We start from the raw sequence: 12,764 nt of genomic DNA on the forward strand, positions 1-12,764 counted from the left end.
ATCAAAACATCGCATTGTGTCACATAAGTATACACAATTATGATATATCCATTTAAAATATTAATGTTTAAAAAAGTGATTTAGAAATTATCTTGATTTGGCAGATTAGACAAAATTATATATCTAAGGACTTATAAGTTTAAGTTTTTTTTCCAACAGGAAAGGGCATTCTGTTGTAAACTGTGAATTCTTACTATTCATAGGTTGATGTTCTCAATCAAGTTGATTGGAATGCCTGGCTCTACTCTCCTGGACTGCCTCCCATAAAACCCAAGTAAGTAGTTGCCTGCTAATGCTTTCCTTCTCATTCTCCTAACTCCTAGAGAGCCTCAAAATATCTGAAAGAGTAGTATGCCTTCCTGAAACTGTTACTAGTTAATGATGAGAGCAGAGTTCTTAGGTGTTTTGGCCTTCACCCTGAGGCCAAAAGAATAATTTCCACAGTTTGCAAATATGATTTTTTACTTTAAGTAACTGAGTGCCTCCTTTCTGCACAAGGATGGTGAGGGATTTAGAAAAGAATAAGCTATTGTATCTTCCTTCAAACTTCTGCAATAAAAATATTTTATAAGTATTATGTTAATTACAACACTTATAAGTTATTATCCCCTTTTCCCAAGGAGGTAAGTTAGGATTAGCTAGGTAAAGTGGCTTGCCCTAGGTTGCACAGCTAGTAAGTAGTAAAAGTTGAGATTCAAACCCTGGCAGTCTTATTGCCTCTGGTATACTGCTTTCTTTCTTTTTTCTTTTTTCTTGGAAACAGGCTCTCACTCTGTGGCCCAAGCTGGCATGCAGTGATGTGATCTTAACTCACTGTAACCTCTGCCTCCCGGGCTCAAGTGATCCTCCCACCTTAGCCTTGCAAGTAGCTGGGACCACAGATATGCACTACCACACCCAGCTAAGTTTTTGTATTTTTGCTAGAGGTGGGGTTTCCCCACATTGCCCAGGCTGGTCTCAAACTCCTGAGCTCAAACGATCCACCTGCCTTTGTCTCCCAAGTGTTGGGATTACAGGTGTGAGCCACTGTGCCTGGCCTCAATATACTGCTTTTTTATACTGAACCCTCTCCTTCAATTGGACCTGAACCCTGGTCTTTCATGAGTTGTGTGAGGACACTGACCATGGCATGTTCCAGTCTCTTGTTGCCTTTCTTTTGGATCACCAAAATTGCCTACCAGCTTCTCTTACACTAAACAGGCCAGTTTAATTGATTTGCAGGGAGCAGCAGGAGAGAAGCTAGGAAACAAGATGAGGCCTGGTCACGTTTGTTTGTACAGCACTTTAAACAGCCAGGCTGAGAAGTGTTTGGTTGAGAAGTTACTGGGAGTTTTGAGTATGGAACAGATGTGGTCAGAGTGCCCCACTGACTGGGCAGTTCTGGTTATCATAGGCTGTGGTGGGAAACAGGAGCTCAGATAGGGAGGGGTGATTACAATAGAATGTTTCGAATTTTGTTTTGGAAACAGGTGGCACAAATCGTCAGTAAACCCTTTTAACGTCTAAAAAAGGTATCGGCTCCTAGCACTTCATTAAGAAGTGCCATACATTATCTCGTTAATTCTTACAACAGCCTTACCAGAGATTATGAGGACCTGAAGTAATAAAAAGGCAGTGGGAAAAGAAAGGCGTAACTGAGAGGAAAGACGTTTTCGGGCTAGAATCTATTGGCCACTGATTGGCTGTGGTGAGAAAAGAAGAAATTAAAAATGACCGAGCAGAGATGTAGTAAAGATTCAGCTCAATCCAGCACACATTTATTGTCAGGCACTAATATGATGAATAAGGAACTCACAGAGCAAACTTGTATGTGTCAAGTAATTATAATACAATGAAAAGTATTTTTTTAAAAAATATTAAGTATTGCAGGTGAGGAAACTATTAATTTTAATGGTGATGGATTTGGACATTGTCGTGGAGATGACTTACAAAGAAGAATACAAGAAGTAAAGTTTAGAACCTTAGAGGATCTTCATTTTAGAGCTGGGACAGAGGAAAGGTAGCAAAATAAATGGAAAACTAAAAAGAGCTTTCAAAGGTTAATTCATTAAGAAAGCTGTGGGAAGAAATAATTTAAAAGTGGTATGGAGAGTGGTCAGCAGTCTGGTGTGCTGTACAACTATGAGGAGCCTGAGAATAAAAGCATAGAATTTGGAGTTTGGAGTCTTTCAAGGACTCTAACTTCAGGGGTCAAAAGACAGTTCCAGGAAGTTTAGGAGTGGAGAAGTCTCTGACGGTTGCTTTTAAAATTAGAGAAATCTGGGTGGAAAATTAGTTCTTCAAAAGTGTTTCTTTGATATCACCACTGCTAAGGGATCTTTTTTGGGCCTTGGTTCATTCTAGATCCCTTATGATTACTTTCAAGTAATACCAAAGTGCTGGAGGAACCCTCGAATCATTCCCGTACCCGGGATTCTGTAAAAGAGTATCTTAGAAAATCTCAAACCACAGAAAATCCTCTTTTGATAATGCTCTCATCATTTGTATATGATTTAAATATCTGAGTCTATCCACATCTCTCCATTTCTACTACCACTGTTCAAGTTCAGTATCACGTCTTCACACCCTGGAAGGCGGTTCTGGCACCCAAACTGTGTACTTGTATCTGTTCTGACTTCTTCCAGCCACTCTCCACACTAGAGCTCGAGTAAATCCATGAGAGCAAGGACTTTGTGTTGTTCGTCTTGTTGTCTTGAGTGCCTAGAACTGTTCCTGCCGTATAGTAAATATGCTCAACTGATTCCAACTACTTTCACATAGACTACTTGAGCACATGACAGTCTTTTGCTGAGGTGCTTTGGCATTCTTTCTGAAAGATAGATGAGTGTTTCATTAATGTGGTATCCATTTGGATTTGTGAGTTCTTGGATGATGCCAGTAGTATGTAAGTTAGGTAAAGTATTTTCTGTTTTCATCACTTTGGAGTTTGTTTTCCTTATTTAAAAAGGACTTTGAAATTTAAGTATGTACCGTAGCTTTAAAACTGCATTTCTGCAAAAGCATGTGCATTTTTATACAGTTTAATCTTTACCTTTTATCTTTGCAGTTATGATATGACTCTGACAAATGCTTGTATTGCCTTAAGTCAAAGATGGATTACTGTAAGTAATAATGTGTGATTTTGATTCCTTTTTGAATTGTGCAAATATGTCTTTACTCATGAAGCAGGGAGGGTATTTAAATCACAAACAGTTATATTTGGAAAGGCTATTTGAAAGTCAGGTTTATCTAAGGTGATATTGTATCTACTCTAAATATAGAAAATTAAGGGTTTGAGACAGGGTCTTGCTCTGTTGCCCAGGCTGGAGTACAGTGGCGTGATCATGGCTCATTGCAGCCTCAACCTCCTGGGCTCAGTCAGTCATCCCACCTCAGCCTCCTGAGTAACTGGGACTACAGGCATCCGCCACCATGCCTGCCTAATTTAAAAGTTTTTGTACAAACAGAGTCTATGTTGTACAGGCTGGTCTCAAACTCCTCGTCTCCAGTGATCCTCCCACCTTAGCCTCTCAGAGTGCTGGAATTACAGGCATGAGCCATTGTGCCCAACCTAGAAAATTAAGTTTTATGGGGGGAAAAAATAGATGTTAAAGGCATTAATCCTGATTTTTCTTGCTTCTTAACTCTTGAAAAAAAGTATGCAAAAATATTTGCATCTTACCTTTCTTCTTTTCCTTTTAAATCATTTATAAGATACTGCTTCCGATACAGCAATTTCACATACCAGGTACATCTAAAATGATCTTGGGTGACCAACTGCTGACTATTAGTGGTAGAAAGAATCGAGGCACTTTTGCTCTGTCAATAACTTTGTTCACTTTCTATGAAGCTTCTTAAAGAGGAGCTTCTTCATATATGTACTAAAATATAATCCTTTACTGAAGCCAAAGTAAGAATGTGCCCTCGATAATTCTTTAATGAAGAATAACAGAAAATTTAGGAATACTTTTATTCCTATTAATTTGCAACAGATTTATAATGTTTTAAGTAATATCAACTTTTGAGTTCAGGGGGCACATGTGCAGGTTTGTCACACGTGCATATTGTGTGCTGCTGAGGTTTGGGGTATGATGATCCCATCACCCAGGTACTGACATAGTACCCAATAGTTTTTCAGCCTTTGCCCTGCTCCCAGTAGTCCCAGCATCTATTGTTGCCACTTTTATTTCCGTGAGTACACCGTCGTTTAGCTCTCACATATATGTGAGAACATGCTGTATTTGGTTTTCTGTTCCTGTGTTAATTTGCTTGGATAATGGCCTCCAACTGTGCAATCAGTTTAGCAATTGCCTTTTTTTTTTTTTTTTTTTTTTTTTTTTTTTTTTTTTGAGACGGAGTCTCACTCTGTCACCCAGGCTGGAGTGCAGTGGCGCGATCTCGGCTCACTGCAAGCTCCGCCTCCCGGGTTCCCGCCATTCTCCTGCCTCAGCCTCCCGAGTAGCTGGGACTACAGGCGCCCACAACCGCGCCCGGCTAATTTTTTGTATTTTTAGTAGAGACGGGGTTTCACCGTGGTCTCGATCTCCTGACCTTGTGATCCGCCCGCCTCGGCCTCCCAAAGTGCTGGGATTACAGGCGTGAGCCACCGCGCCCGGCCTAGCAATTGCCTTTTAAAACTTGTTTCTAAAGTTTACTTGACCATTATTTCTTCACATCTTTCTATATACAAAATGCTGCATCACACACTATGAAAAATACAGAGATGGACTTACCTTTGAAGCATCTATTGTTTAATTAAGACATTAGATTCACACAGAAATAACAAATGCAAAGCAGATCACCTGAGCCCAGGGGTTCGAGACCAGCCTGGCCAACATGGCGAAACCCCATGTCTACTAAAGATACAAAAACTAGCCATGTGTGGTGGTGCACACCTATAACCCCAGCTACTCGGGAGGTTGAGGCACGAGAATTGCTTGGACCCACGAGGCAGATGTTGCAGTGAGCTGAGATCACACCATTGTACTCCAGCCTGGGTGACAGAGCAATTCTCCGTCTCAAAAAAAAAAAAAAAAAAAAAAAAAGAGTTGAGAGACTTTTGAAGTTTAATTTTATAACTAAGAACTTGAGAACCGATTAGACGTGGAGAAGAAGAAAACGGAGTAGAAAGCTCCAGGTATTGGCAGAACATCCTTAGAGCCAGAAGACGGAAGAAAAACGAAATCAGGAGTAAGGCAAATCAGGAAAAATGGAACCAGAAACCAAGGGAAGCAACACTCCAATTTAAAATAAAATATAAGCATCTTTTTGGAGACTTTTATAACATTATAACAAAGATAGAGCATTACTAATTACTATTCGGATCTAAGGTCAAGTCTGTTTGTTGCGGAATTTTTTTTTTTTTTTTTTTGGAAGAAAGTAATAAAATCTTCTAGTAGCTACCTATCAGAAAGGTAGGCTGGTTGTGTCCATAGATACTTCACCTGTCAATACTTGGCCTGGAATAGTGTTGAGTTTATATTGGAGGAATGGTTTCATTGTGTGCTTTTTCAAATAAGGCTTATTTCTGTCCAAGAGAGACGTCTCGTAACACATCTTGCCACAGATAATGCTTTGTTCTTCTATAATACCTGTGTCTTGAACTTTATGTTTTGTGTAGTTGACAAACTTGTCACGAAGAAAAGTATAAGAGATTCCTGTGGGAAACAGGATTTTTTAACAGTGTGTGTTCGAATCCTCTGTTTTAGTTTGAAAAATGTATTCCAGCTTATTTGGTGCTAGATAAAACTGCTACTAATTTCTGCTCAAATATTCCTTTGGGCCCAGCAGTTAAGGTGGATAATGATCAACTCTTCAATATTAGTAGAAACAGGCAGTGTTAGAAACAGATTCAGGACACTGTATTCACTAGTGCACTCTTTTCCTTATGTATTTTATTTCTCAATGATTTGTCTTAAATAGTAAATACATGCAAAAGAATATTTATAACATATTTCTAAGTGTAAAAAACAATTGTAAAGCAAGACCTGTGTGACGCATCACTAGCATAAGAAGTCAAATCTTGCCGATACCTCTGTAGCATCCCTCCCCATCTTATTCCCTTCTCCACCCTCCTTGCTGACCCATCCAGGTAACCATTGTCCTGAATTTTGGTTTATCATTCTCTTGCTTTTTATGTTTTTACAACATAAACATATCCTTAATTAATATATAGTTTAGATTTGCAGGGTTTTGCACAGAAAATGAGCTGGAGCTGTACATTCTCATATTAAGGATAAGTTGTAAAGGGAAAAGAAGTATTGCTATTGAGAATTCTGAAGAGGGGAAGATGCAAAATATTTCTTTAAAAGGGTATATGCCTATGCATTAAATTTAGTGGAAGGATATATAGAAACTATGAATATTGGTTACTGAGGAGTAGTACTTGGAAACAGGGAGCAAAACCAAAAGAATTTTTCCTTCTGTCCTATTTGATTTTTAGTATTTGCATGTATTTCTTTTAAAGTAACAAAAGCCCTAGTTTAGAAGAATATAAAACTAGTTTTAAAATATTTTAAAATCCTTATTTTGATCAGCTTTATTTAATATTGCTTAATCATCATCTCAAAGATTTTTGAGAGTAAATCCAAATTTGAAAAGTGCAGACTCATTTTTGTTTTTCTTAGATGGTTTCTAGATTGAGTGGGGAAAACAGAATATGTGGGGATGGAGGAAAACGTTAGTTTATGGTCTTATGAATTTATTAATGTAATATTTAAAAATACACAATTTCATTCTTTACATTTTTGAATTGGTCTATAAATTAGTCAACATGCATACATTTTGAAATGTTTCTTTGCTTTGGAAATTTCTATACCTCAAATGGTACAATGAATGTTAACAGTTTCTTCCACTCTTCCTACCCATAATCTACTTTTTCTTAAGTAATATAGATTCTAGGAATCATATCAGCTATTTAAATTATAGTAACTCAATCTCAGGATTACTTAAGTAACTCAGGCATAAATTTATTTTGAATAATCTTATGCATTCATATGGTTCTTTTTCTCAATTTTTACTTGTATGTTAGATAAACCAATAAGTATTACTAAATTGTACTTGAACAAAAATAACTAGCTAAATTTATTTTAGGCCAAAGAAGAAGATTTAAATTCATTCAATGCCACAGACCTGAAAGATCTCTCCTCTCATCAGTTGAATGAGTTTTTAGCACAGATGCTCCAGAGGGTAAGTACTAGCTCAAAAGCTTAGAAATTAAAATGGACAGAAAGGCACAGCATTTATGTTCTACCCAACTTGGCAAAAAGATTATTAATGTGGAAACTAATGGGGAAAAAATCATTTATAAAACTCATTCATTTCTTTAAAAAAGCTTACTGTGTTTTATATTGTGCTAAATATAAAATATGTAAGAAAGGATATACCTTATCTTCAAATAGCTTATAGTCTTGTAGGAAGGGGAACACATGCAAAATTTAGCAATAAGCCAGGCGCGGTGGCTCACATCTGTAATCCCAGCACTTTGGGAGGCCAAGGCGGGCAGATCACTTGAAGTCAGGAGTTCGAGACCAGCCTGGCCAACATGGTGAAATCTCGTCTCTACTAAAAATACAAAAATTAGCTGGGCATGGTGGCAGGTGCCTGTAATCCCAGCTACTTGGGAGGCTGAGGCAGGAGAATCACTTGGACTGGGAGTCAGAGGTTGCAGCGAGCTGAGATCACACCCGTCTACTCCAGCCTGAGCAACAGAGTGAAACTCCATCTCGTAAATTTTTTTTTTAAATTAGCAATAAAAGGAGGTATACTTTAGGTGTCATTTGGAAAAACTTAATTAGTGAAAGACTCTCTTCCAACTGGGGGCATCAGAGAGGGAATTTTGGAGGAGACTTGATTTGCACCCCTAGGGCTAGCAGGAGGTAGAAATTCAAGGTGGAAGGAGCAGCAAGGGCTGGAATTCGTCTGCAGCATTGCTGGAGTAAACAGTAGCACTGAGTAAGGAAGTCAGTGAAGGTAACACTAGAAAAGCTAGTAGAACCAGATGTGATGACTCTTGAATGCTAAGCTAAGAAATTTTAGATCTTACACTGATCAGGATGAAATGCTGGGTTGTGAAAACTAATCTGGGGCCATGAAGGCTGCATGGTGGTGAAGTTACTAGTTGGGAGACTGGCAGGAGTACTGGACTTGAGAGAGTGAGTTGCAGGGAGAGGAGAGAACGAGACGTGAGAAAGAGGTTACATAAGGTGAAAGCACAGAGCTCTATGACTGATGGGATATAAGGGTTAACAGTAAAGAATCCTGCAGATTTTAAGGTTTTGAATCTAGAAAATTGAAAGAATAGAAGAAACCGAAAGGAGATGCTGCATTTTGAGATAAACCAATGACTGGATTTTAAAGACTTCTATGAAAGGGAAGTCTTCAGTCTAAGCACCTTGAGAAGGAAGATTTGGAGCGGAATTTCCTGTGGAATTGATGCAAAAATTAGGAATAGGATTTTGAGGCAACAAGGGCCACATCAAAGTAAGAGGGAATCTATTTTTAGTGCATCGGATCATCATGGTTTCATAAATTGCTCTACCACTGGTGGGTGGCCTAGGGTCACAGAGAGAACATGGTAGGGTGATTCTGGAATGCGTATGGCAAAACTTAGGGCAAGTCGGGGAGCCTTGGAGATGACCTTAACCAGTTGGTCTACCAGGGTGGACTTGGAGTTGCATGTGTCCATAAGGGGCTAATGGACTAAATTATTTGCATCAGGGTTAGTAGTTCATGAGAGCACAGATGGTTAGTGAGCGTGGAGTCCTGTAAGGTAAGGAGGTCGTGGTTGGAGGGGAGAGTTATCATCTACCTAGAGGCACCTCTGCCTGTACTCACAGGCACTGCAAACTCTCTGCTTGTCCAAACTGAACTCATCTTTTTTCTTTCCTTCACCCAAATTTGTCCTCCCTTTTAGGGTGAGTTAAGGTAGGGATAGGATGCTTATGAAACCCCTGAAATTGTATACAGAAGTTTGTATTCGTGTAGTAAGTGTATTTTCACCCCTACGGAAAGAGTCCACATTATTCATCAGATTCCCAAAGAGGTCTATAATACCAACATTTAAGAAGGCTAGGGATGTAGATAATTTGAGAGGGATTTCAGGGGAAATATACAAAGATAAAGCTAGGGGGAATCAGGCAAAAAATTAAGGAACTATGATTTAATCTGGAGAATGGAATGCATTTAAGATATATAAGGTATGGAGAATAACTAGAAAAAGTCTAGGAAAAGTCTGAAAGATAATATTTATACATGCTAAAAAGTCTAAGAAGAGCAATTCTCATTTAATTCTGAGTACTTCACAAAGTAAATTATCCCTGTGCTCCCAGTAGAATATCCTCATCCAGAATAAGTTTGCACAGAATTTACTTTAGTGTGCAATTTGTTTCTTTTATTTTTATCTAATTTATTTCTATATTATGAAATATTTAGGATTTTAATCTGGCTATGCATTTCTCTCCAGCTCCTTTCTTCCAAGGAATCCTGTTGAAATGATACGGTATACTTCTTTATTTTGCTCTTAGGCACCTCTTCCATTGGGGCACATAAAGCGAATGCAAGAGGTGTACAACTTCAATGCCATTAACAATTCTGAAATACGATTCAGGTACATCATTTTAACTTGTCTCTGTGGAAGAAAGCAGAAAATTCCTTTGAAAGGTGGAGAAAGGGAATGCAGAGTATGAGACATACTTGAGTCTTGAGAAGTCCTTGTCAAACTGACTGCTTCTGTGTAAATACTTATAGTGATATTTAAGGAATAGTTGCAATGTGTAAGCTGATAGTATTAATCTTTTCATTAGACTTTGCTCTAAACCTCTCTTACCTTAAAAGAAAAAAAAAAATTAGAATGAAGGATTCCATGGTAAATAGGCTTTCTCCACAACCAACTAAATCTACTTTGAAATGGGAATAGTTAGAAATATTTTATTCTATTATATGTTAATCTTTCTTAATTCAAATTTGTAATGTGAGGCTTAAACCAAAGTTTAATTCCTTCAGAAATTGCATTTACAAGGTATGTGAGCACCTACTGATCCAGACCTTTTAAAATATATGATCTTTTTCAAGAACTGGCTCCTCTTCTTTCTCTTCACCAATTATTAAATTGTATATATAAGGATTTGAGAGTCTCAGAATCAAGACATACCATAAAGTGGTGTACAGTATAACTATAGTGGGGTTATTCATCACTACAGAAGTAATATTAAGATATACCTGTCATATCCTGCCCCTTCCTCATTTTCTACCCCATGCTCCCCCTAAATCCTCCTTTTAGATGGCTGCGGCTCTGCATTCAATCCAAGTGGGAGGACGCAATTCCTTTGGCGCTAAAGATGGCAACTGAACAAGGGAGAATGAAGTTTACCCGGCCCTTATTCAAGTAAGAACCCACTCAGACTGTGCTTTGAATTCATCTAAGAAATAGGAAGAAAACTCTGAAATGTTTAAACATAATCTATATGGCAGATATTTTTTGTTAAAGTTTATCAATATAATTTTGGAATAGGGATTCACACTTACAAATAGTTGAAATTTGAAATAATTTCATTCCTTTTTTTAGAAACATTATATATGGATTACCTATTTTGAGCCAAATAGAGTTAGACACTGATGAAATAGAAATAAATCAAAGATAGGCTTATATACACAAAGATTTTTAAAGGCAACTAGAAGATAGTTGGTAGGTAGGTATAGACAAGAAAGAGAGTCTGAAGTTAAATGTAAGGAGAAATAAGCAGATAAAGCTAACTGTTTTGTGTTCAAATGTTGCATAGAGGTCAAAGGTAGGTTGCTTGACATAGTAAAGGAATGCTTGGTAAGGGGGGGATAAGTTGTATCTTGACAGCAAGATACAAGTTAAGAATATCTCAAGAAAAAAAAAAAAGAATATCTCAGTGAAGTTCTTTATCTATGAATTTTGTCCAAATTCTGGGAAAAAAAAATCATCGCATAAATATCCATGATTACTTTTGTTTGCTTTTCATTTACTTCACAAGTATTTAGATTGGTGCAAAAGTAATTGTAGTTTTGGCCATCAAAAGTGATGGCAATATAATAATAATATCATAAAACTTGGCAAAATAAGTCATTATCTCTTTTTTGATGTGACCACAAAATTAATTTTTAAGTATATTTTATATGCTTTCCATAATTAAAACCCATCTAGCTTTGAATTGAGTCAAGTATACTTTAAATAGGTTTTTAAATAAGAGTATACTTGGGCTGGGCGCGGTGGCTCACGCCTGTAATCCCAGCACTTTGGGAGGCCAAGGCAGGCAGATCACGAGGTCAGGAGTTTGAGACCAGCCTGGCCAATATAGTGAAACCCCATCTCCACTAAAAATACAAAAAATTAGCCAGGTGTGGTGGCTGGTGCCTATAATCCTAGTTACTTGGGAGACTGAGGCAGGAGAATCGCTTGAACCTGGGAGGCGGAGGTTGCAGTGAGCTGAGATTGCGCCATTGCACTCCATCCCCTCCAGCCCGAGTGACAGTGGAAGACTCTGTCTCAAAAAAAAAAAAATGAATAAAATAAATAAGAATACAGCTTTTGTGGGAAAAATAAATATTTCTGTTTTATGATGTTTATAGTAGTTAACATTAAAAATGACTAATCCTACCTTTTGTATGGTAGGTCCTGTTTAGTGTATTTATTATTTATTATTTATTGTTTATTTATGTATTTATTATTTATTATTTCACTGTGATCAGGATTTTTACTCTCAATTATTTGAAGTTTTCAGAAATTCTATTTATAAATTTAGTGTTTTCATACTCTTAAAATCTTGATTAAAAAAATTTTTTTAAAGCAGTTTTTAGAAAGAAAGCCTTTGAGGCACAGTCTCACATACTGGGCCGATATTTAGCCAGTAGATTAGAGGACACTGTTCAAATAATAAAATACTTCCATGCTGCTTGGTAAATAGCCACTGGTCCCAGCCACTCTAGCCCTTCCCTGTAACTCGCTGCAAAATGTCTGATCTGCCAGTATAAGGGCCAGTCTCTGGTACAGAAGGAGGCCTCTGGGACCCTGTGGCAGGACCATACCCATCTGATTGGCTGGGACTGGTACCTTATTTGGGTGACATTGGCTGTCACCCCTGCTGACATCCTTTAATTTAATCTTGGGTATTGACTTATGTTTTTATTCTCTTTCTCCTTTCCTTTTCCCCTCCTCTGAACCCCTTCCCTCCTTTCTTTCTTCCCTCCCTTTCTCCTCTTCTGTCTCTTTCTCGCCTTTCTTTCTTTTCAATTTTTTCTTTTTTGGCAGGGATCTTACTGCCTTTGACAAATCCCATGATCAAGCCGTCCGAACCTACCAAGAACACAAAGCAAGCATGCATCCCGTGACTGCAATGCTGGTGGGGAAAGACTTAAAAGTGGATTAAAGACCTGCCTATCGATGATTTTAGAGATTTCTCTTTTTTAAACGGAATTCGTAAAGAAATATAAAACTTCAGCTCACAATTAAAACTGTCTTTTTAGTTTTGACTTTTTATTGTTTTGTTGGTGATTTTACTAAAATAAAGTTGAGGTACTTCTTCTTATAGTGGCATATTCTTTGTAAATTTTAACAAGGTTTAATCTTTTGATTTACAAATTTAAAGATTTTAAATTAGCTTTATATTAATTTTCTCCCAGTATGATCACAAAATATGTCAAGGTAGTATTTTACCTGATATATGATTTAAATTCATTAATTTGAATCTGCTGCAGATTCAAAAATTCAACATGATTAGGATTTTGCTTTGCTTTTTAAATAACCTTAAACATGAGGCTGA

The 12,764-nt window shown here is 37.5% G+C and overlaps 1 protein-coding gene across 2 annotated transcripts in view; it reads left to right on the plus strand.

Annotated features, from left to right (window-relative positions):
- Window positions 1-12,530, plus strand: part of LOC105483662 (leukotriene A4 hydrolase) — a 34,650-nt gene extending 22,120 nt beyond the window's left edge. Inside the window, exons 14-19 of one of the 2 annotated variants that reach the window (XM_011744633.3) lie at window positions 204-274; window positions 3,047-3,101; window positions 7,072-7,167; window positions 9,504-9,586; window positions 10,259-10,363; window positions 12,254-12,530. In XM_011744633.3, the coding sequence (XP_011742935.2) occupies window positions 204-274; window positions 3,047-3,101; window positions 7,072-7,167; window positions 9,504-9,586; window positions 10,259-10,363; window positions 12,254-12,371 (528 nt within the window). In that variant the 3' untranslated portion in view covers window positions 12,372-12,530. The remainder of the gene's footprint in view (window positions 1-203; window positions 275-3,046; window positions 3,102-7,071; window positions 7,168-9,503; window positions 9,587-10,258; window positions 10,364-12,253) is intronic. The other variant, XM_071071289.1, reaches the window with a different exon arrangement.
- Window positions 12,531-12,764: the final 234 nt, after the last annotated feature.

The sequence above is a fragment of the Macaca nemestrina genome, chromosome 10, assembly GCF_043159975.1.
Source record: "Macaca nemestrina isolate mMacNem1 chromosome 10, mMacNem.hap1, whole genome shotgun sequence".
Taxonomy (NCBI): domain Eukaryota; kingdom Metazoa; phylum Chordata; class Mammalia; order Primates; family Cercopithecidae; genus Macaca; species Macaca nemestrina.